This window comes from Neolamprologus brichardi, chromosome 13 (assembly GCF_056152115.1).
Source record: "Neolamprologus brichardi isolate AB-2024 chromosome 13, ASM5615211v1, whole genome shotgun sequence".
NCBI classification, from domain to species: Eukaryota; Metazoa; Chordata; class Actinopteri; order Cichliformes; family Cichlidae; genus Neolamprologus; species Neolamprologus brichardi.
The window spans coordinates 22,660,483-22,686,402 of NC_142116.1; the positions used below are offsets into that span (position 1 = coordinate 22,660,483).

Below are 25,920 nucleotides of genomic sequence, written 5' to 3' on the forward strand. Positions count from 1 at the left end.
AATCTTGGCATATTTTCATTTACATGTTAAAAATTTTCATTGTTATAGTAATTGGTGACATTATTATGTGATCACACCACGTGGATGACAAAAACGTTAAGCTTCTGGGTCACCTAACAGGTTAATCCGGCTATTCTGCATAACATCACAGTTACAGCAAGACACTCAACTCTAACTTCTCTCTGTGCTATGCAAAAACGGTGTCGAAAAAATGCAACCGCTGACCTATTTTGCACTTAGCACGGCAGTTAGTAAATCCATCTGTTTTTAAAGCAGAAAGACTCACGTGCGTGCTTTCCCCAAGTATAAAACAGCCGACAGGGGGTGCTCGCGATAACTTCTCATTCCATCACGCTTGGTAGGGGCTCTCGGGGGATAGCCCTGCCTGGCTGCCTGTCAACCACAACCGGCTCGAAGGTAGAAAAATTGAACATATATGAATGTTATTTTGTTTTACTTGACTAACTCGTAACTTTGCCAAAGCTGGGAGTGAATGTCTTTGTGTTACAAGTTGTCTGTCGTTTGTTTAGAGTTTACGTTAGCTTGCTAACAGCTAAATAGTTAGCTTCGACTGTTTAGCTTTAACCTAGCCTCTCAAAGCCTAGCACCTTGGCTGTCAAACAGCTGTTTGCAGTAGCACCATATTCGTTACTGTGGTGGTGATGTTGAGAGATAAGCGACCACGGCGGCTAGCCAGTGCGCCTCAAAAGGTTGTTGTTATGCCTGTTAACGTTAGCTAAAGAGCAAAGCTAGCTAGTATGTGAGGCGTCCACTGGGTGTTATACCTGTTACAGCTCAATGTCACCAGCTTTAGATTAGCTTCATCTGTCAACAGTTTGTGCTTCAGTCAGTCGAGATCTGTGCAGAAGTATGCACCCATTTACAAACGAGTCTTATTTACTTGATAGCCGCTGTGTACTTTGAAGCACCGTTGTTAGTCATCTCATGTCAACAGTGCACTGTTCAATAGGACAGGGGGATAGAAGGTGCTTTCTACTCAGCTAGGCTCTTGCAAAATGTTCATGTTGTCTAATTGTATAGCAAATTATTCGAGATGAGTATTAAGTATGTATAAAGGAAACTGTGTGCACTTATACTGCTAACTTTGAATAACCTGGGAAAGGCTAAACGGTTTAACTGTATTTGCATGTTGGGGGTGTCAATTTACCCATAGTGCACATAGTGCAATCATCGAAAATATTGGCTCCAGTTAAGGTTCACATGCCTGGTGACTAGATTTGTGCTTCTGTTGCTCCTCATAGATATGTGGGCTTGAAATAGGTCTATGTTAAATGGTGCACTAGGGAGGTTTTATTTTTAACGGTAAACAAAGGTTGGAGGTCAGTGGTAAAGTGTGTCACAGGGACAGAATAAGCAAGGGGAGAGGCAGAGTTACTTGTGTTTAACAAGTAGCGTTTTATATCACTTAAATTTCACTGTTCAGAGCTGAAAATGTCGCTTTGGAAATGTTTCTAAGTGTTCTAAGAGTTGCAGGTGTACTTCAGTTTTGTCAATCGTTATGGATAAAATAGGAAAATTATGGTTGTATTTGTTTTTAAGAAAAAAACAATAGAAACACTCACAAATATTAAATTGGCAGGATTTCAATACTGTGTATAGATTGAGCAATCTCCTTGAGTAGTGTGGCAGTGTTTTGTGTTCCTATAGTACTGCCTAAAGGAGGCACATGTATACTCTGACTTTAAACTCATTGTAGTGCAGTGGGTGGGTACAAAGTGAAGAGTGAATAGAAAGGCGTGGTAAGTGTAGGTCTAATCACCTCTTAAAATACCCAGCAAGCATAGATACAGGGGCTTGTACCTGTCAGCAACAACAGAGCTGAGGTTAGCCCAAGGGAACAACAGTTACCCTTTGTTGTCCTTGATTACCCACTCACAACTTACCCTGTTGTTCTCTTTAGCAGAGTGCTGCTACTACCCTTGTTGTGGTCACAGGTTTTAATGGCCTTGGTTTAATGGGAGCATCAGAGTGATGGTCTAAGCGCTCACAGTCACAGAAGTGGGGAATGTTGCGCTGGACTGTGCACCTAGAAGGAGGGCCACGGAGAGTCAACCATGCTGCTGTGGCAGTGGGTCACAAGGTGTACTCCTTTGGAGGCTACTGCTCCGGGGAGGACTATGAGACACTTCGTCAGATTGATGTGCACGTCTTCAACACAGGTATGTGGTAAATGTGTGTGTGTGTAGAGATCCATTGTTTGATTTGTAAAAGTGTTTAGGTTAAAAAAAATAATTAAAGGGTATTCTGGAAAAAGACTATATTGGTGTTTATGTAAAATTGATTCATGCACTTTTTTTCCATCTTAAATGGATGGGAAAAAAATCTATTTGACAGGCAGGACAGCACTTCTTTTTTTCCCCCCAGTGTATTGAGAAAGGTTAAACTGTTGTAATTTGTTGAATGTGCACAACTTTACTGAAAAGTCACTCAGGTTGGCAGTTAAACCCCAGCTTTTCATTGCGGTTTGCAACATTTTTTTTCCCAGTTGTTGTTTTTCAGTTGCTATCAGACAAGCACAGCTGTTTTCTTTAAATGGGTTAAGAGAAACACCCTTAACTCATTTTGCATGGTTTTTCCCCATTGTGTGGTCAGCCACCTGCTTTACGGTTTTACGACTTCCCAAAGTAGATGGAGCCTACCTGCTATTGGTGTATCATGAAAAGATCTGTGGAACTAATGCTTTGACTATAATGGAAATGGGACCTCTTTAACTACAGTTTCCTGTCATCTTGCTTTGTCCTCCTTCCCCCTTTGACCCATTTACTGCAAAGACCGATTTTTTTTTTTTTTTTAAACATTTATTTATTGGTTTTAACCGGTTTTACATGGTGCACCGTGAGCAAAAAAATAAATAAAAAATAAATAAAAAAATAAATAAAAACAAAACCACAACATAATAATAGAAACAAAAACAAAGCAAACCATAACAAAAGGGAAGGACAGATATACAAATCAAGTTAGAGTTTCAGGCTGTTAAGTCCACAGTGTGTAAGTTCTCCAGAAAGTTGTAGAATTTTGACCATATAGCCCAAAACTTGTCCAGTTTATTTATTAATGTATAAGTTATTTTCTCCATAGATGGTGTAGATGTCAGTCCATTAAGCCATTGAGATAGTCCACATATTTTTGGATTTTTCCAACACATAGCAATACAGCGCTTGGCTTCCTAAAGTCCAGTCGTTAACAGAGCTCTATTGTTTGCAGCAGGTACAAAATTATTCGGGTATATATTTAAAATACATATTTTAGGATGAAGTGGAATCACATCACCAATAATTTGACTCAACAGATTTAATACCTTTTCCCAAAGGATTTTCACATGTGGACACTCCCATATACAGTGAAATAAAGTGCCCCTGTCCACTCCACACTTAATACAGGTGTCTGGGATGTTTGAGTTAAAATGATGCATTTTTGACAGAGTAATATATTGTCTTGTTAACCATTTATATTGAAGTAGCCGAGATTGCACATTAATTGTCTGACTCTGGGCCAAGGAGCATGATTTATACCACTCATCATCAGATATATCCATTTGAAAATCATTCCTCCAAGCCTCTAAAATAGACTATGTTGATTCTTTGGAATTTTCCATAAATAATTTGTACAATGCAGACACTTGGCCTCTCCCATTTAGATGCTTTATAACTGGGTTCTCTAGAGAAGAGTAGGTGGGGATTTCTAAGCTGTTACCTTGTGTGGTTAAGATAAAATTTCTTAATTGAAGAAATTTAAAAAAATGTTTGACAGGAATAGAAAAAGTACTTCTAAATTGTTCAAAAGACATAAGAGTATTATTCCTAAATATATCAGACACTTTTCTTATACCTTGATCGACCCAAAATTTAAAACCTGCATCTGCCCTACCAGGAAGAAAGTTGTTATTTCCAAATATCGGAGTAAACCTAGACAGTTGTATCATTTCTCCCAAGTAGTTATGTATTTCAAAGCAGATCATTATAGTGTTTTTTAGAAAGGGGTTCTTAGTTTGCTTATTTAGTGTCTTCCTGTCGGCTGAGTAAAGATATAAGTTAGGGGGAATTTTGATTTCTGTAGACTCCATAGAAACCCACACTGGAGTTTGCTCATTAACAAAATAAAACATTGCCGCTCTGATTTGAGCAGCCCAGAAGTACCGCTTTAAATTTGGAAGTTGTAAACCCCCTCTTTCATAAGGGAGGTATAATAATGAGATTCTGAGTCTTGGTCTTCTGTTATTCCAAATAAAGTTTCGGAATAGTTTTTGCAAATCTAAGAAAAAAACAGTTTGGTGGAGAGAGAGAAGTATTGATTGAAAAAGGTAAAGATATTTTGGCAAAATTGACATTTTTAGTATATTAATATGACCAATTAAAGATATAGGTAGTTTCATCCATCTGTTTAGAAGTGCAGTAACTGACGTCGTTAAGGAATTATAATTGAATGCCAGAATATTTTCAATTGTGAGTTAATTTCACACCCAGATAAAAACGGATTCTAATTTTTTCCTTTCTTCATGGTACTTTTTTATTATTAAAGTGATGTGAACTGTACTGAAAGCTCACTGTGAGAGAGTTGTAGGCACGTTAACAAATTTTACATTTTTAGCATTTTAACCTCTCAGAGCAAGAAAAATAATAAAATAAATTACTGACTACCAACCTAATTTCCATTTAAAAAAAAAAAAAAAAAAAAAAAAAAAAAAAAAAATGCGAATAACCGAATATGTAGAACTTCCTTTGTAACACAGTAAGTATCAAGTAAAACTTGTCAGGCAGCATTGTTTTTGTATGTGTTTGTTTTTAATTTAATTTTTAAAAAATGTTCTTTCATTATGTTTTTATATTTTATTTATTTTTTAATAAAGGGAAATGTTTACTTTTTGTGTTTTTTAGTTTCATTGCGCTGGATAAAGCTGCCTCCAGTGAGGATTATAGGACTTGAACGTGTCCGTGAAGTGCCATATATGCGTTATGGCCACACAGCTGTGCTGCTGGATGATACTATCTACCTCTGGGGCGGGCGTAATGACACAGAGGGGGCCTGCAATGTGCTCTATGCTTTTGATGTCAGTAAGTAGACCTTTGTCTAACTCGTTCTGCTGAGAGTTTCAGGGTGTATTTCCTTTGAGATAAACCTGTTTGAAGTTAAAATTGTGACAACAAAAAGTAGAGGAACTGTTTTATATTAAGAAAGCTGTAGCACCTGCATGCGTGTGATAGTTTTCCACTGCATGTAACGCAAGTACTCTGATCTCAATATTGAACAACTGCGACTGCTTCACAGATACTCACAGATGGTACACACCCAGGACTTCAGGGACTGTTCCAGGGGCGCGGGACGGCCACTCTGCCTGTGTCCTGGGAAAGGCAATGTATATATTTGGAGGATATGAGCAGCTGGTGAGTTTGATTTTTGATTTATTTTTGCTTACACGAACTTTCTCTGTGAACATTAAAAATGAATCTTTTTTTATTTATTTATTTTAGGCTGACTGTTTCTCCAATGACATCCACAAACTGGATACCACTACCATGGTTTGGTCACTAATTAATGCCAGAGTGAGTTAAAAGTCACTAGCTGTTGCTTTTCAACCGTTGTTGTTTATTCCTTGACAGTGTTTCTGTATTGAGCATTCAAAATAATTCTCCTAACAAACAAACAGGGAACCCTCTCATAAAAACAAAGATGATACAGCTGAACATCAGCAACATAAGTTCCCTGTGGGTATATTGGCATGTTATAAAAGCACTGCAGTGTGGAATTTCAAAGCAGCTTCCTGCTAGGCAAGTTCAAAAAGCCTCACACTGGATTATATACAGTCTCCTTTTAGCAAATACTATTTGTGTTTATGCAGTCAACATGCTCATGGGATTAAACGCTTGTAAAGTATATTTTAGTCATCATATGACAGAGTTACTGTGGCGGAAGTCAATCCATTCACTTTTAGTTACAGCCATGTTGTCAGTAAGGAGATTGGACTGTGGTGCTTACAGATTTAGCGATGCATGTGACTGAATAATACTTAGGATTGCATTCCTCTTTAGGAAAATGAAAACTTCTGTGCTGTTACTCACTTGCTTTTTTCCCCTTTGAACTTTGGGATCATTTAGCGTTTGTATTTTTTCATTTGCATGTGTAAAATTCACTTTTCAGTATTGGTTCTGGTATTCTTTCAACCATGTTAAAGATTTAAAAAGCCCCCCTGTCTGCATAAAGTTCATGGTTAGACATTGGCAGCACATTCCTGAAAGGAAGGCTTGTGGAAGACTTTGGCATGACTACAGGGCAGTGACATGTAAAGTGAGGTTTGCCTCTGTTAGAGTTGGTTGCAGTATGTGAGAGCAGGTCCTGTTTCAGTCATATTTCTGGTATGACTGGTATATAGTTCATATATCTTGATTATGATTCTGTGTCTTGCTCCCATTATATTGTTTACACTATCCCAATGACTGGGCTGACTGGACCCAACTATCACTTTGAAAAGGGATGGTGGTGCCTGGGGGAGGTTTGGGATTCACTGTGGTTTTGTAGTTGGAAAACTGATCCACTAGATGGCAGTGTTTACCTGAAATTGCTTTGTTTTTTCCTGGGCAAAATGCCTGAGATGGTTGATCATTTATATGGAACAAATGAGCTTCAACACTGTCCCTTATATTGAACGTAAGAGTTGTTTCTGACATGTAATGGTTTTGTTTTGAATATTACGATTTTTTTTCTTATCCCAGGGAATAAGATCTGGAATATTTTAGGAAGATGAATTCCATACCAAGGCTTATGATCAACATAACTTGATGAAATTTTAGATTTAATAAAGACAGTAAATTAAGTTTTACCAAAAATGTTCTCAATAGCTATAACTTCAGTGTCTGAGTAGACTGCTCTGTTCTCTCTTCACTAAAACTTTGAGTGTGGAAGAGTGTAACAGTAACATCGCGTGTTGTCTTTGCTCTGCAGGGAACTCCAGCACGCTGGAGAGACTTCCACTCGGCTACCATCATTGGGACAAAAATGTTTGTGTTTGGAGGAAGAGCAGATCGTCTTGGTCCCTTCCACTCCAACAATGAGGTCTACTGCAACAAGATCAGAGTATTTGACACAGAGACTAACTGCTGGCTGACCACCCCTTCAACACAGCCACTACCAGAGGGACGCAGAAGTCATTCAGCCTGTAAGGCACAAAATACACACATAAAATCGACTGTGTTATTAGATCAGTATCTGATTAAGTTATTTTAATTTGAGTTCTGTTTGTTCCAATATATTTACAGGCCAGGTGCTAATCTTTTATATGCATCTAGATGTTGGATTAGTGAAGCTGTGAGTGCTGAATGTTGGTACTGATGGGTTGATGTTGTGAGAACAGTGTTGTCAAATATAATCTGCCAACGTTATTCGATTAAACAAATCAAGGTACTTTATCTGGGTCAAGTGGTTCCTTATAGTATACTTCAAATATCATTAATCTGGACTTTTTATTTATTTTTGAAGTTTCCTACAATGGAGAGCTGTACATATTTGGAGGATACAATTCTCATATGGAACGACACTTCAACGACCTTTGGAAATTAAATCCAGGTAAGTCTATATTTACATCATTTAGGTTTGGAAAACCTGTCCTGTTGCTGTAGAGCACTGCTACTAGAGGGTTTAATTCCTGGTAGCTTTATTTTTTTAAAGAGTTCTTTAAATTCCACTGTGACTATTTACCTCAATACAAGAAGTGCAGGACTAGCTTGTGTTGACCTACTTTTCTCGTTTCTTCATGCATAAATAACCGGTCCTCCTCCGCTGCATAATTGACATTTGCGTAATGGTGATTGGCTGCTTCCTTTTTCACCACAAAGTTGCTTTCTGTGTTTCATGTTTTGCAACACAGATGCTGGAATGACAGCCCATTCAGTTGCTGATGAATGTTACCTGATTGCATTTCAAATTGGTTTAGGAGTTTTTCTGGAAGAAAGCCTCAGGCTCTTGTTACATGCTAAACATGGTCATTGATGAAGCAACACACCTGTGGTAAACTCGTTGATAATTTAGTGTCCTAAATGGTGTTAGATAGCACTATATTATCTGATACTATTTTTGTGTCAGGAAATAAATGACAAAGGTAATACCAGGCACTAGCTAAAAGTCCATTGTTTTAATTAATTTATGTTTAATTGTCTCCCAACTGCCATTTCTAGTTGTAACTAGAGAAAACCATTGTGGCGGCAGTTGCACATGGTGTTGAATCATATTAAAAGTAGATCATTAATGTAGTGATGTGTTGGGAAACATTGGCAGGGAATTTGGACAAGGACAGCCATAGGTGTTTTCTAAACTCTTCTCTAGTTTATTTGAGGATTTGGTCTTTTTTGTAGTGGATATGATCTTATGTGCCTGTGCTATTTAAAGCTGATTTCTTCAGTTGCCATTTAAATGTGCTCTGCAGTTCGCTAGGTGGCAGCACTTTAATTTTAGTCATAATTATCTAAGGGTCTGAATGGCCTGTTGCTATAGAGATGCAGTGATGCTGTTTGGGTCTGAGACAGTTCATCCTTATATGGAACAAGTGAGTGAGCTTCAACATCGTCGCTTACGTTGCATGCACTTCATAGAGGATTTGTTTCTATTTTTGAAATGTAAGATTTTGTGTTGAAGGTTAACCCCCCCCGTCTCTTTTTATTTTTATTTCTTTATAAATATTCCTTTATCTTAGAGCCTTGTCGTTTAATATTTTTAGGAAGCTGAATAAACAGCAGGCATAGTGAGAAACTCTTCTAGTTTAGCTGGTATGACGTAACCTCTTGTAGTTTAGATTTATTGTGCTGCAGATACATTTCCAAAGAAATCTGTCATTGTATCTATGCCCATTCTTTTTATCTATTCTTGTTTTTTATATAAAATATAACTTTTAATATAATCAAATTTATTTTTGCCTTATGTGTACACACTAGAAAACTTCACATGGAAGAAAGTTGAACCTAAAGGGAAAGGCCCATGCCCTCGGAGGCGTCAGTGCTGTTGTATGGTTGGAGATCGAATCATCCTCTTTGGAGGAACCAGGTGAGGCACAAAATATTAGTACTTGACCTAGATTTGAACTTCAAATATTTATTTATTTTTCAATTAATTTGTCAATCATTTGTATATTTACATCGCTGCCAAACATTTTGTGTGCTGTACTCATTAACTCATTCCCTAATTCAGAAAGAAATGCATGTTATCAAAGTTTGCCCAGACGTTTATATAATGACACAATGTAATAGATGCATGCATGTCAGAGTCAATATGATGGAAACTTTGTATCGATGTTAAGATTTTGAACATTTACAAAAAATCACCCCCCAAAAAACATAATCAGTTTACCTGGGTTCACTTGATAAACTCTTTGAGTTCACAAAAAGACAAAAATCTGGTCCTGTAGCCTAGCATCTGAGAAATCCTTAATAGTGATGTTTACACCATCTGCGCTGGTGAAGGTTTCCAGGCAATTAGAGTAAAAAAAAAAAAAATACATCTTACCTCTACTTCTCAGATTTATTTCAGAAAATGTACCAAAGGACATGAAATTAAGCATGGATGGACTTCAGTCGCTCAAATTTCAGTTGTTCTTTCAGGAAAAATCACAATGGCTCCTCATTGCACTAAAGATGACTGCTTAAGTGTTCTTTTGTGTCCTTGCCTTCACAACTCTCATAAAAAACACTAAATATGGGCTCTTTGCACTCAGTTTTTTCAGTGATTGTCTTTAGGTGGGTGGAGGGGGGGTGGCAACTTTTTGTGCATCTGACCATTTCAGGACAGACGACGGTCTTCTCATTTCAATATGCCAAACACAGTCTGGATCCTGTAGATTGCTGTCTACAGTAGTGATAACCAGGGGCTTCGTAGCTGGTTAGGTGCCGCTGAGGTGGTGACGTTCTTGTGATAGGCCAGTAGCCGCTGGAGTAATGAGGTAGCTTACAGCATCATCCAGGGTAGTGCATGTCCTGGGGTACTGTTATCAGCAAGACTCTGTTATCAGGAGAACTCCACTGGGATAACCTGATGGTGGGGATCACAAGGCTGTGGATAAGGCAACTTTCAGACCCTCTACGTCTACGTGCCCTGTAGTTTTTGAGCCACTGACTGTTGCTGGATGTGTTTTGTAAAGCTTCACTTGCTACCACATTGTGCTGTGCATCACACCCCAAAACTGGTATGTGTGACACACATTTCAAATAATATGCAAAAGCATAATACAGAAGAGTTGTCTCTCTAAATTTGTAATCATTAGATATTCATGTAGTACTGAGAAGCTTATAATGAAAATGACAAGCTCGGGAGGAGTCTTAATTTTTGAAGGTTATCCTTTGTTTAGGTACTCACTGGGATTAGTCCAGAATGGAGTCATGATTTCCTGTTCTGAGCAGATAGGGCTGGAAAAGGGAGTGTCACTGAGCTGATGAAGGGTGCAGAGGAAGAAATCAAACACTACATAATATCTCTGACATCCTGTTTAAAAGCCCAAGGGCACAGAGGTTAACATATTCATGAATCTATCTTTAGAGAAAAACTGCTTTGTCTATTATGTGCTTGGTGGTTGCTGTGTTCAAAGTCTGGAGAGGGGTTTTCTGTTACTGTAAAAATTGGAGTATGATCCTCACAGGCTCCAAGTAAGTTGGCCACACAGGTTCTCTTGGCCAGCATTGCTCATTATTTTGTTTTTGTTATTTTAGAGCACACTTAAGCCTCTTACACGCAGGAACTCCCATAAGCATTTGCACACAAACACCATCCAAGCAGACCTAAATTCTTTTTCGTCTTTTGACTAATAAAGTTGTAATTTTAAGATTTGAACAGTGTTTAGGCTTTGTCTTGACTTGCATTGATAAAGACTAGCCTGATCCAGTTTCATTAACTAATTACGTTTGAACAGTCCCTTTAAAACCAGCACCTCTTGTGTTTATTTTTGCACGGCCTAACAACATGAGGGCTGTTAACAGGGCTAGAAAGTTATTAGTGTCTGTCTCAATGCAGTTGACGAATGCTTGCACAGGCTGCCATGAATTATTTGTTGGACACCTTGCTTGTGTTTGTTGTGGGGCTCCTCATTTCAGTAGATCTTCTGAGGAAATTGTGTTGAAATTTATAGTCCAAATGTTGTTTTCCTGAGTTGGTTGTCCTTTCAGACTGATCTTAAACAGAACCCCTCTGATATTTATTCCCAGTTTATTTTACCTGCAGGAATTTGTTCAGAATAATTTATCACTTTAGTGAAGGACTGTTAAACCATTAGTTCAAGCATGACTGCTCTGCTTTCCAAAGGGTTGTGCTTCAGTCTTCTTGCAATATGCTAAAATGCATTTGTAAAATAAAATGTAGGAACAGCTGAATGAGACACACTGCTGTTAGCAGAACATGAAATTCCAAGTTTAAGTAAGATTTGCAGCCAACAAGCCTGGTTTACTCTAATTTGGTGCTGTTAAATTTGGATTCAGATAATCCTTTTTAAGTGGAGGATACCTCTATTTTCATACATGCTTTTACTTTGAAGGTAAATGAGCAGACTGTGTGTGTAAAAGACGGGCTGGGAATTAGTGGCAATGTGTTGAGTACCACTTGCGTCAGTGTAAACAGGACTGCTGAGCTGCAGAAAGGCGCGAAAGTCTGCCCCATCTCTGATTTATGACCTGAGGGAGCATTCTTTCTCACAGAGTGCAATTTGATATACCCCCAGTGCCTCTGCTACACTCATTTACTGAGTCCTGCTCACTGCCCCACGAAGGACGACCCGTGCATGACCAACTCCACCTGTACCGACCTTCACCTATGCATACAAGCAATGAACAGTTAAACCCTGTAAATTTCATTTTCTTTTTTATTTCTTGCTTTTTTTCTTTTTTTTTTTTTTTTTTTTTTTTGTTCCCAGAGGCATGAAACGCAGCTCAAGTTGAGTTGCGTATGAAGGCAGTGCCACACAGTGCTCATGTTGTCATTGTTGGCTCTCTTCTCACTGTGTGTTTAATTTCTTACGACAAACCCAGGTTGAGCTAAATCAGGAAGCATTTTAAGCCTGGGAACAGGGCATCCTATGAGGGGCAGGAAGTGAACAAGGACATGACAGCTTGGCATGCTGGGAGCAGACAGCTCGGAATCTATGAAGGGAAATCTGGCACAGGCCTCTGAACTACTTGGACCTGATGTGCATTCATTCCAACAATGCTTTTAGGGAATGTATTTTTACCATGACGGCATTCATTCATCTTTGAATGATGACCGACTTAAGTTATCTGTGTGTTTAAATATTAATCTGTGATTGAAGGCTTTTTGTAATTGCTTGATCCTTGTTGTCCTTTGTGCCTTTTTTAGTCCTTCAGCACCTTTTTGTGTATACTGCTGATAATTAGTTTTTTCAAAAGCAGGTATAGTTTTCATACACCTAGGATGATATTACTGTGCATAAGTAAGAGCAGGTAATACATCTGACTATTACATATTTCAGAGATTACAGAAACCTACTTATAATCTGTATTTACATTTACAAATCAAATACATGATGATAAATATAGTGTGAGTGCAACTCAAATAGTTAATAAAAAAATAATACCAGTGTCAAGAGGATATCTAATAAGATGAAAGTGAGGTGTATGTTTTTCTTCAAAAATAACTCCTTCATTAAATGAACTCTTTTGTTGATTAAGGAGAATCATACAACTCCTGTCTTGAAACTGCTGGTCGTGTCTCCACAGTTGGGTGATATTGAGCAACCTGGGATATTTTTAAGGCCTTCAAAATCTATTTTTCCCATTAATTTACTTATTTGCATCTGAATGTCAATGCTTAGATATTCTACTGGCTTATGTATTTGGACACTTGGTGCCTTTTCTGGTGGTGTTTGGATTTGTCTGGATGTCTTCACATGACTTGGTGAGTCACAGCTCTTGTTGGGCTTACGTCAGCATGGTACACACACTCTGCTGTGCCAACCTTAACACATTTGTTCCATTTTGGAAATATGCAGAGTCACTTAGTACATTTAGTAAAGATGGAAAGCATGCTGACGCCATTTCTAACATTAGATGGAAAAAAACAAACATTTTTAATATTTCTGGCTTCTGTCGAGTCATTGCACTGGATGAGGGGGTTGAAAGCTCTAAATATAAGACTCTGGGCTTGAATTACTTGATTCTAAAACTCAAACAGATCTGAGTCGTCTGATCTCCACTGAAAGTGAATTGCTTCTTTACGTAATTAGCAAGTGGGAGACCACATAGCAGGTAATCTCGCTGGTAGCCAAAACATTCCAGCTCCAAACCTCTAGTTTAAGCTACCAAAATCTCACTGGGCTATTTAATCTGTGTGGAATTTAACAGCTCATTATAAAACTGCAATTTGCTGAGCCAGAGAAGTTTTGCAAAGTCCAGGGGGTTTTATTTAGCAGTCCAGGAAGGTCAGAAGCCTGGTGCCTCTATATCTCGCACACGGCTGAATTGCGCCTTTATCAATAGCTGAAGTGGCAGCTGTTACAATAGACCATCTGGTTAAAACATGACTTGTTATCACCCTGGAACCTGCCTGTCTAAATGTTAGACTCAACACAGCATGGGTCTGAGAAATGAAAGTGCTCTCTTGCTGGGTATTGTACCAAAACTAAAAAACTCTGCTTGAAACTTTAATATTTTTAGCTTCATTAGGCTTGCTACAACGCCAACTCCATATCTTAGATCTGCCACAGTGGAAATCGACTCTATAGATGCACGCCTGTCAGCACAACAGATTTTGATACCACACATGTTGTCTTTTGGCCTTTGGTGTCAAAGGGTACCCTGCAGAAGTTTCCTTTATTATTTGTCTGTGTGTGTTTAGTATTCCTGAGATAAAACCTGTCAAACAGCGAAGGTGACCCCATCAGGATATGGGGCATGCCGCGCGTGGCAGGACAAGACCTTGGGGGAGCTCAGCTACGCTGTGATTTACTCTTCAAAGACAAGCTCATGATAGTATTTCATCTGCATCTTAACCCTCCTTAACCTGCTAACGGTCTGTATACATTATGGTGTCGTAGGGGTTGAGTGTTGCACAGCAGCTCAAATAAACAGCCTTACACAGATGATGCATTGTGATGCTGTTGTCCATGTCAGTTGACATTTCTAAATAGTAGTATAACTTTTGAGTTAGTGCTGTCATTACAACTAAAACACCTCTGCTTTTTGGATTAGTAGAATAATGCAAGACTAGCCGATTTCACGCATGCACAACATCCCTTAAATTTAGACATTAGAAGACGAGCTTGCACATATGTCTGCATCTGAAATTTAAATGCTCTGTGTAAGTCTCTGCAGCCTAGTACAATGTCTGTTTGACAACACTGATTTGCACTCATGTGAGAGTGGTGCTGGGAGGAGGCCAGGGAATTCACTCGACAAGTGTTACTTGCCTCCTGCACACACTACTCGGGCAGGTCTGAAGCAGGGTATCTCCTGCCATGTGCTGCATGTGAGGGGAAAAGACAACTATGGACTGTGATCCTCCTTACATTGTCTGGATTTTGTGCTGAAGCTATTTAAGTAGTAAATTACAAGAAAAGCCCAGCAGTCAACTTGTGTAACAGAATAATGTCTGATGTTTTAATCAGCAAGTCGTGTTTTAAACAGTGCTGCTTTACATTAAAATTAATATTTCTGGAAAATGATGGAGTACTCTTATAGCAGTACTATAAGAACTAATTGCTCAAGCAGTGCACTGATGGAAAGTTAACCAGTGAGCTAATACATGTTATAATGATCTATGAGAACTGTGTTTATTAGTATGTAAATGGAAGTGTATCAAAATCAACCAAATAACATATTTTTTCCAAAATGAATCTGGCAGTTAAACATTTGACAAACGCTTTGAAAACCAGTTATGTTGAGAGCTGTGAGAAATGTTTTTTGTTTTTTGTTTTTTTTGTTTTTTTTTTAATCACCCTAATTTTTCTAGGTAGCTAGGTTGATAAGAACCCATCCTGGGACCAAGGGACCAAATTACTAACCACTCTGGCTTTGCAGTGCCTTTAAGTATTATCACTAAGTGCAATTATATTTTATCTAGAGAGACTGAAATTTGAGTTGCATGCTTCATTAGGGGTTGGCATCTCTTCTTCTAATCTAAAGTCAGTTATTTGTCTCACTGGGAGCCAGCTACAGGTTGTATCTCACCCTCTGCATGGGGTATAGGTCTGGGCAGCTCTATGTCTTAATCCACTGTCCAGCCACTGCCCAGGAGGGGGCACAGATAGCTGGGTAAGACGAGTTGAGACAGCAGAGATTAAGCCAAAAGCATTGAATAGAAATCTATTGAGCAGTGATAACCAAGACCATTACCAACTCTTGCTGGAATCTTAACAATCCTTTAAATTCCTATTGGATAATGTCTATATAGATTGTTTCATTACATTTTAAATGCTTTTGCTTTTTACCTTGGGTAAAGTTAATAGACATGACCAAGCATTGTCTATACTCTAATGTATTGAATTTTAATAATTTTTAGCTTGTACTGTTGTCTGAATGACAGTAACAGTTAAACTTTTTTTTTCTTTCTTCTTTTTTTAACAAATATAACCTACCAGTCAGGACCTGGATTGCCCATCATATCAGAAGTAATTTTAAAATGTTGAAAGCGCATCACAAACTGTTCTCGCTGCTTTCATGTGTTTTCAGTCAAGGTGTTTCAGCAATAATGTGCAAGTCTGGCTCTCCTGATAAAGTCCTCTACAGGAAGTTGTAGTGCATGATGAGTTCCTGTGAGTTAGATGGTTCTGTTGGACCAAAGTTCAATAGGAAGTGGAGAAAGGAAAGGGATGCAGATCATATCACTCCCAAGAATGAGGATATGCCCAATGAAGCCACTTAAAACATGCTTACGACAGGTCAGGTTCCAGGTATATTGTTGACTCTATTTGTTTTGAGATAGCAGAGGTGTCATGAATAGAATTTCTATCAGATCCAAATCTTTTCTTCGCCACTTCGTTTTCAGTGTTGGTTCTGAAAGTAAGTTGCAAAAATTGTGGGCAATTAACTTCTTCGACACTTTGAAATAGTCCTCGGCTCTTTGGTGTCTTTTCATTAGTTTTAGGACTGTAGCTCAACTCTTTGTTCTACACTTTTGAAACCTTGGTGTGTAAGATAATGAAGTGGAGCAGGTAGTGCATTGCTAGAGAGGACCGGCAATTAGGTGATTAGACGCCCTCATTGAGTGTTGTTTGAAATAGCAGTCAGTGTTGTTTTAGTGGGGGGGCGGCATCACTAAGGCCTCATTCAGACTGGGAACCACTATGCTGTAGGGGGAGGAGCACTTTCACACATAGTGATACTTTGCTGATCAAGTAACAAAGTGGCCCATCAAACACCAGGATGCCACATAAAGTCACACACTGTGACTTTCCCGTTTCCGAATAGTGCGTCAGACAGCCATTATTGCCGCTGCCTCCATAGTCTGCTTCAGCCCTTTTTCTCTTTGTTGTGACCCATAAAGTATTACCATTCCCTAATTTTCTGCTGAATTTCACACCCTGACTTGCATTATCCACGACCATCCAAAGAAGCCACACCCCAGTGGATGCAATCTTCATCTCTGTGGTTTCTCGTGTTAAAACATTCCCTTATCTGTACTCTTTCACGCGTCAGCATCCAAGGCCGATACCCTCCCTACGGGTTTACACAGTAGTTCACAGCTACTGCGGGGTGCTCTTTAGATAGAGATGTTGCTTTTCATTACTTCTGTTGTGTAGCCAGGTTGCTGATATATGTCCATTCCACACATGTGGTATCTAAAACTCCCAAGTAGTTTTTTAGTAGAATTTTTCTATATCATACTGTTTCTTATGTTAAACAAATGCTGTTACCTGGCTTAACTTAAGAATGATGCACTTAAAAACAAACTGTTGACTAAATACGGCAATGCCACCCAACAGCATGGTGTTTTGTTTTTTTTTTTTTTTTTAAGGATGATTGGGGGAAAAAAAGAACAAACAAACAGCTGTAAGACTGATTTAATGAGTCATATCGAAGCAATTTGTTTAAAGTTAATCATCAATACTAATTCTCACATGAGGGATGTTTGTGCTAATTTAATTCTGGTGGTAGTTTTAAAGTTTCAGGTAACTCACATGTGTGTCATACATTAAAGAGTGAGTGTTTCTCACCACTATTGAAATGTACCCTTTCAATCACCACAGTAATGTTAGAGCTTGGGTGAGTATTCTGATAAAGGCTCCCACTTTAAGCCCGGGTGGGTCACCTCCTGGGGGGCGGGGGGCGTAATGACTTCCCCAGCTGGCCCCCTGGGACGACGGAGCTCGTGCTCTGCATCTCTCCTGGCTGCTTTAAGCCACCGCCGTGTTTGTTTAGGGAAGATTAGCAACGTAAAACCCTTACAACATCCTGAACACGGAGCGAAAGGAAGATGCGATGGAGAAGACAGCAGGAAAGGGTGAGAGAGATTGATGGGTGGTGGCGAGACGGTGCATTGAGATCAGCAAGAGGATGGTTCAAGGCAAGAATGAAAGATGAAGAGACTGATGAAAATTGTAAATGCAAAAAACTGCAACAAATCTGTTGCCAACAATTTCATTTTACTTTTTTCTTCCTGTGGTAATGTCTGGGATGCCAATCACTAGCTGGTCCAAAAAGCATCTTGATTTTACTCTTAAAACTTGGCTTCTGCATTTCACACTTTCTCCTTAATGGTTCCATAGAACGCAAACAGCTTGGTGAATTTAAATTTAAAGTGTAGTTTTGTCTTCTAGATGAGTTTTATTGTTACATTATGAATATAAAGCAGTCGTGTGTTAGAGTGCATTTGGAAAGCTATATGTACTACCTTGCTATATGTGCGAATAAATCTGAACTCACAGGCTACATTACCTAAAAAAGGTAATTAAAAGAATGGTTTAACAGGTATATAGTTTGGGCTTGTTAAGCTGTGGTGCACCAGGTGTCACAGGTGTATGTGCTTAACTGTGGCAGGAAACAGATGTGCAGTGATATCTATGGTTGCTCAGGTCTGGGAGACTATCAGCATTGGCCAGTCTGTCTTACAAGACTGCTCCACTTCCTGTGGACCTAAATCATGCAACCCATGATAAGGAGAGCTGTGTGATAGCTCTTATTTAGGACAGTCTGTGGCTCCCTGATTATGGTCCCAGCTGATTCATGTAATGAGATAAATAACTGAGAGTCCAATGCTGGAATTCTATGAAGTGTGTGTCGCATTAAGTAGTTGAGTGATGCTTACAGTCTTTGTAAGCTGTGTGAATTGTGCTCATGAAACAGGAAGTTTATAGAATCGCTCTAACCCTATTACTTTTCTCTTTACAGCCCCTGTCCAGAGCAAGGAATGGGAGATGAATTTAACCTCATGGATCATTCAGACCTGTATATCTTAGACTTCAGTAAGTACTCTTGTCTTTATTGGTATCTCTCTTAGGATTCTGTGTTGTTGCAGATAATGCACCACCCCAAGCAATTTTTGACTCAATGAAATAAAGAAGACATTAGGATGATCTCAAAGGAGTCACCGGAATCGATGAACTGTGTTATAATCTGAACCTGCACCTTCATGGTTTAGATGTCATATCTATTTTACTGCTTTAGTTCAGTCCTGCTGCTTTAATAGTGAATTATCTCACAAAATCCACTGTACTGCTTCTCAACAAAGGAGTTGGCAGCAACTGGCTGGTAAAGTGCAGGTTCTGCAGCTAAAAAGACAGTAGGTGGTCTCCACTAACTGTTACGAGAGTTAAATTTACAAGCCTGGCTGCACGCTTCCAGAGTCTTTACCATTATGAGTACTTGCTGAGCTAAGGGTTTGTGAATTTTATTCATTTACTTAAACAAAAATCCTGCAAACATATTTTGACTTTTTTTTTTTTGAAATATTATACATATCAAAGCAGCTCAACAAAATAAAAGTTTAAAAAAAGGCAGATGTTGTAATTAAGACTGTTTTACCTGTTCAACTGATATTCATCCATTTATTTCAGCTAATTATAGATTAATTAAACCAAAATACGGTTTGTCATATGTGAACGAGATATGATGAAGAGTTAAGGACATAAAATCCCGGGTTTTCTCTCATTACCCACTCTCGTGTGTACAGGGACATCTCTGCCAGACAGCTGTTCGGATTGATTTGTAATGCGTTAATTAAGTACAACATTAATTAGAGCACTACGGTTTTTGCCAGTTGAAGCTGCTGCAGTTAACATCTTTTCTGGCATAAACTTTGCCATATGGCCAAAAACTCAAATTCAGACTTGAGTACAAACAGAAGCCAATGCTGCTCAATAACTGTTGTGAATTGTACAAGAAATGTTTGTCAGGCAGCCCACCGATGACTTAAAAGGGAATTATATTGACTTTTCTGTTAAGATGTCAGAAAAGCAAGCTAAACAAATGATTGTTTTTAAAATAAGATTGGGGATGTTTTTTTTCCCCTTCTCTGTAATAAATTATGAAATGACTGCTTTATTTCTGACCAGACCTAGTTTGCTTGGCCTTGGCCCTGCACGGTGCTGTCAAATGCGGCACTTCCGTCTCTTGGACTACCAAATATGGCAATATCCTGCCTGCACTGGGGTAGCCTGTAATGCTGTCAGGTCACAGTTAGGGTTTGTGTAGGTGGGCTTACACAGGGACCTTATGGGACTGGCAGTACCCAATGACAACCCCCGTGGCCTACGCTTCCTCGTGCCAGTCACGTGTGCCTTCACACTGTTTATCACTGAACATATGGTGGAACAGCCTTTGCCGATGATAGTAAATGACAGGGAGTTTGCACGTATTATTAGAAATCTGGCTTTTAATAAGATGATTTGTGTACTGAAGTGACTTCCACACTCACGTCATCATGTCCTGCTTGTTCTCATACGTGAACACTTGCTTTGTTTTTTATTTTTCCAGCTATTGATTATTTTTGCACCCTTCCATCTACAGATTCTTTAGATCTGACCTGCCTGGCTCAATTTTGAATTCCCACAGCTGAAATTGATATTAATAGCTTGAGTATGATTAGTGCCACTGATCATCCTATGACTCACTGCACTCTCTTTTCAGGCCCTAATTTGAAGACTTTATGCAAAATAGCTGTCATTCAGTACAGTCTGGAGCAGTCGGGACTCCCACATGATATCAGGTCAGATGAGCATCCTCCTCTCAAACATTAGCACTGTTTTGTCATAGAGCTGACATATTGTTGTTCGTGCTGTTTTTATTATGCCTGTCATTGTTGCCACTACTCAGTCTCTCTCTAATTAGGTTGTTTTTTCAAAAGAGGCAAATTATGATTCATTATCCTTCATTTAACTAGTGGCAAGTTTTACTCTGGCTTTTGTCTGACTTGGCTTAGGTCCTCGCATGTAGAGATCATAATTATAGATCTAAATGCATAAAGGTTTGGGTACAGAAGTCAGACAGCCAGGAACCATTTGTATAGTGCTGCTTTCAGTTGCTTCATTATCTGTGATCACATGTACAGCTTGTATAAGATCCTGCCCTGTGATGCAGAGGAAAGGCTAAAATACAAATGCAGTACATGGTGTGCAGAGAGTACCTATTCAGCCTTTAAAGAACTGAAATTAACCCTAAAGTGGACTACAAAAAGTAATTTCACTACTTTATCCTTGGAAATTAAATATAACAAAATCTTAATGCTAAAACTTTATATCTTTGAGATGATTAACAGTCATTAAACAACTTCAGGTGTGGTTACAAAGTAGCAACATAAACAGCCATAAACAACAGATTCAGGGATAGCTTCTTTCCCAGAGCTATCACCGTAGTAAATAAGCACAAAACAATTAAACCTGCTTAACTAGACTTGCCATTGTCACTATATTATGCTGCTATTCATACTATCATTATATTATGCTGCTATCCTGTATATATTGTACTTATTATTGTCTGAGTACTACGGTTGTTTTATTGTACTTTTTATATTTTACATTTATATTTATTTTGCATTTTGCACCACGGGAGTGGCACTCCAATTTCGTTGTACCTTGTACAATGACAATAAAGGCTATTCTATTCTATTCTAAACTAATCAAGTGAAAAGTTGGCTTTGACTTAAATTACTTGTCCACCTGAAAGGTTTTGAAATGGTTTAGGATAGCTTAAAATTAATTAATTTAAAAAAAAGAAGCTTAGACAGTTGTGCTTGATTATTTAAAAAAAACAACATCTGACCGTCAAACAAGCTTCTGTGCCAGTTCAGCCAGCCAGCATCCCAGTCACCTATCAGTCTAGTAATGACTCAAGGTGAAATGATTGGCAATGTCCATAATCCTCACTGTGTAGAAAGAGAGCTTTCCAAGGTTTCTTATGAAAGACCCTAAATGGTTTAATTTAAATGAATAAAGCTTATGAGCCTTTGAGAAAATGTAGCGTCTGCTGAAAGTTTATTTTTGCTTCCCCCTCCCACCGTATGCGCCCTGTTTGACTTGGTGATATATAGGAACGTCATAGTTGCACCACACTGCTCATGGAGATCATGACAGGATGAAATGCTATCGCAGTTCTTCTAGTTGAATATCCTGCACAGGAGTTGCCACACAAGTGTGTAAAAAGTCTTTTTTTTCCCCCCTCAGCATTTTGAATTAATAACGCATAATTTTCCCGTCTTGCTGACTGATATCAAATTGTTTTGACACATGACTAGCAAGAGAGTCAATTTTGACAGCTCCACTTTGATTTGTTGTGAGGTTGTAATGACAGGTTTGGGAAGTTTTGATAGCTGCATTTAAGCCCATGTTTAATGCATAGAAAGGTAAGATGCATTAAAATAGACTAGCTGTCAGAAAATGTGTGTATATATAAATTGCAGAAAAGCAATTTAAAGTACATGACTGTTCCCCTAAAACCTTAATTCATAGATTCGGTCAAGCTGATGGAGATCATTAGGAAAGGTGTTTGTCTAAAATTGAGGACTTCCACTAAGGGGATTTTTGTTACACGTGGACCCCCTGGAACCTGATACTAATTACTCCTCTTAGCCTCTCATTTCTCTTGCACCGTCACTGCCACCTTGCATGTTCCCCACTTTGGTGTTTGCAGTTGTGTTTCTAACCTTTTAGAGGGTTTTCAGTCGGGGTCACAAGACTTTGGTTAACTCCTTTTGCCCCTCAGTGGCATCTCCAGGTCCTGTGCCAATCTCCCCTCTTAAACACACACGTGCACAACAAAAAACGAACAAAGCCGTTTGATAGGGAGTGAGTGTGAAACCAGACCCAGTGATAACAATCTGGAGCTCAACCTCTGACCTGTCATCAGGTCAGCACTAGACCCTGTTGTCAGCTCCTGCTCCTGATGCTCGTGTTACAGCGGGGGCCACGATGTAGCCCCTCACGTAGGTAAGGTGGGGTCAGGGGTCCAAATATAAACTACTTGATTTAAAAAAGAAAGGGATTCTGCAAATATAAAATTGTAGACAGCTTAGCATAAGGCTCAAAACTGCTCATTTCAGTTATTTTAATGACTGAACTATAGAATTGTGAGTTAAAGAAGCTTAAAAACCAAAAAATTTAATCCAGCATGAACATCATGCCTATTCATATTTGGCACTAATGACTTTGGGTTTTGCACTGGTGCACTTTGAAATCAAATTTATTGTTTGCTGGTGATTACTAAAGCTTTTGTTTTGTTTTTTTTGTTTTTTTTTTTCTTTAACGTCAGGTGGGAACTGGCAGCCATGACAACCAACAGCAACATCAGTAGGCCCATCTTCTCCTCCCATGGCTGAAGAAGCTTAAAAGTGAAGCAGAACCCAGACTCTGTTTCAGGACACTGGGCTTTTATCTTTCTAATCAAGGACGGTTTTTGTATAGTCTGGATCAGATTTATTTTACACATTCTGCAAGTGGAAACTTTTACTGACCAAAACATCCCGTGTGAGACTCCCTTGGACACCATCGGCTTTGCCCTGTCTGGGGATATTTTAGCCCTTAAGATGGAAATCGTTGATGCCTATTCACCTTTTTTTCTCTTCTTTCTAGCCTCTCTAGAAATTCAATCAGCCTATGATAATCATAGACTTCTAATGTTAAGCACAGGAAGAGACAAGAACTTCAGCCAAAGGTTTTGAGAGCCAACCTCTTTGAGGATTGTCATCCAGATGTCACACTCATACAAGTGTGAACCTTCTGTTTCAAATGCAAATGGTTATTTCACTTGCAGCGTTCCTTTACTTAGCCATGTGCAACTATCAGGTTCATGGGCAGATAGAGCTGGTGCATGTTGAATGAAAGGAGAAGATTCTTTACCACAATATTGGAATATGATCGTTACAAAATAAGCTGGATTTCAATGATTTGCCATTTCCCTTCATTGTAATTCTGTCAGTACCCTACTTAAGTGGCTACAATGTGATTTGCAAGGCAGCCAATGAAAATGTCTGCCTTGTAGAGTGGAGCGCTTCTATCTTCCTGAACCGCATGCATCATTGGGCCTTTAAGATTTCCCATACATTGAATCACTAAAGGAGGTGTTTTGCAGGAAATGCTGTAGTTTCACTAAAGGGTTCACCTGCCACCCCCCCTTAATATGCTTTACAGTGCCAAACGTGGAAGGGAATCTTGATGCAAAGTGTGAGTTTGCATGTAAGCTAGTGGTCCTCGCCCACCTCATTTAGTTTACTTGTTGTTAAGGAGATCATCTGATATGCATAGTGTAGTTTCTTTTTAGAGACAATCCCATAGTTTAACAATGTGACCCTCTTATGTTTGTGCATAATGACAGGCAAAATTGCAGATGTTTTAAATGCACAAGGGCTGTTAACAGATTACATACCACACTGCTTGAAAATGACTTGGAAATTCTCAAATTGGACATTTATTTAGGTTGTGGGTTTTTACATTTTGGGTGATTTTTATTTTATTTTTTGACAACAGTAGTGTCTCAGGCTTTGGATACACAGACAATCTTTGATTAAAATTTAATACATATTTTTGGTTTTGGCCTTTGTTGACAACATCAGACTTAATGAGCATAAATTCATAGGTGATAAAGTTATTTTAACCATGGTTTTACTTTAATCTGGTCCTGGGAAGGAAATGCCTGAGCTAAGGTGGGATTGGAAGCTGTGTAGCCACACACTCGTGAGGATGTTTTAAGTGCCGGTCCTTGGGACCAAGTGTTCTGTTGCTTTCAGTCTCTCATTAGCTGGTTGACATTTAAAAAAAAAAAAACCCAGCAGGGCTCTGGGTCCCAAATATTAGCGTTCAATAACCTACATCCTAAATATTTACAACTGTCATATAAAGCAGTGGTTTTTAAAAAACAAAACCCCCCAATCTTAAACATTTAAGTAGCCAGATAAGTGCACTATAGCCATGGGACGTTTGACCTGACAGAGAGGAGATATGTTGATGCTGCGTTTGCCTAAACAGACTTCAAAGTTTGGGGCATTTGGTTGCCCTAACCCCTTTACAGACCTGTGGTGCCACTGAGACTCGGTGACTCTTAGCCCCTGCACACGCATGCATATTGACACACTCTTGATATTTCTTTAATTTGTTTTGTGTAAAGTTTACGGGTGACATTTTTAGTAAGGACCTAAAATTAAAGTAAATTGCACCATAGTCTGATTTTTTTATTTTTTTATTTTTTTTTTTTAAAAGTACCTGCATAACTTTCCTAGATAATAGCCACTCTCTTTCCTCCACATAATGAAGTGTCCTGCTCCACCACCCAAATATTTTAGCGTCACATGTTTAATTGGTTAGCGTCATTTTACTTTGAGTTGGATTTACAAATGAGTGATAAGCTTCACGTGGTTGCGCCTGCTTTACCATCTTTTGTGTCGCGGACAGAACCACGATAAAATGTTTTCATGCCAGTAAGTATATCTTGAAAAGTTGTTTAATTCAAAAGCAACATGGTTTTAAAAACAGAACAAAATCTGGAATGTGTTTGGATTCCTTTTACGACTGTGTGGGCTCCTGTTGCTGATTTGTTTTTATATATAATTTTTTTTTTTTTTTTTTTTAAGTGGGTCTCTGTATCTGGCAAAGTTGGTCAGGACTTCCTGTGCAATATGCTTTATAACTGTGTCAATAAATCTGAGACAGTCAAAGTGGTTACTCTTTGTATCCATTGATTTCTAAAAGTGTCCAGAGTTGTTGTCATTCATTCATATACTGCTCTGTGGCAAAGGTGTACTGTACCCTTTTAATTGTAAGGTTTTACCCATCAGGACCCAAGAAACCATTTGGTTCTTAGCAGGTCTTAAAATTGAGTAAATGCAACCTCAGATGAACAACAAAACATGACGCATTATCCTCCGTTCACCAAACACTGAGCCAAAATGCCCCTCCACCACCGCGCTTCACAGCTGATAAGGTGTTTATGCTGATATGCTGTGTTTGGTGTTGGCCAAAACATTAGTTTCTGAGCATTGCCCAATCTGACCTTGGGGTAAATCTGCTAAAGTGTCCATTTCTTGGCAACTGAATGGGTTTTTTTCTTTTTTTCTTTTTTCATTTGTGACAACATTCACACTGATGTGCTGCTTTAATGCTGCAGACCAGCGAGCTATCAAAACATTTGCTTTTATTGAGGTGCTCACACTTCAGCGGCACCTGGCTGCTACATACGGTCTTAATTAAGGCTCCTGTTGATTTCTGAACTTTGACTTTAGCAGGTTTTAGTTACAGATGTTGCATCTGTGTTTTTAAATGTCTTCCCTCATACAAATATTAGACTTAAGAGATGGTTACTTTCTTTATCACGTCGCTGCACATATTGTGCCATAGGACTATAATAACGTGCCCTTTATGCTTAAACTTTGTTACATCTCAAGGCCAGTATTTGGCATGTGGCAAGCTGCATGATGCAAACATGTGATCGAAGTCCCTCACCACCTTTGTTAACCCAAGACACTGATTTTTGGGGGCCTGTTTCAGGCAGAGTGGACAATTTT

General features: G+C 38.8%; 1 protein-coding gene across 2 annotated transcripts; it reads left to right on the forward strand.

The window, feature by feature from the left end:
• Positions 1-331: 331 nt before the first annotated feature.
• On the forward strand, positions 332-24,829 carry klhdc3 (kelch domain containing 3). Of its 2 annotated transcripts, none has more exons than XM_006807678.2 (11): positions 332-417; positions 1,925-2,180; positions 4,896-5,072; positions 5,287-5,402; positions 5,490-5,561; positions 6,958-7,171; positions 7,492-7,578; positions 8,940-9,048; positions 18,324-18,397; positions 20,061-20,139; positions 22,677-24,829. In XM_006807678.2, exons 2-11 carry the CDS (start codon positions 2,027-2,029, stop codon positions 22,741-22,743), a joined length of 1,149 nt encoding a protein of 382 aa, XP_006807741.1. In that variant the 5' UTR covers positions 332-417; positions 1,925-2,026; the 3' UTR covers positions 22,744-24,829. The 2 variants fall into 2 exon arrangements, with proteins under 2 accessions (XP_006807741.1, XP_006807742.1); XM_006807679.3 differs by having other exon boundaries at positions 334-417; positions 1,922-2,180.
• Positions 24,830-25,920: the final 1,091 nt, after the last annotated feature.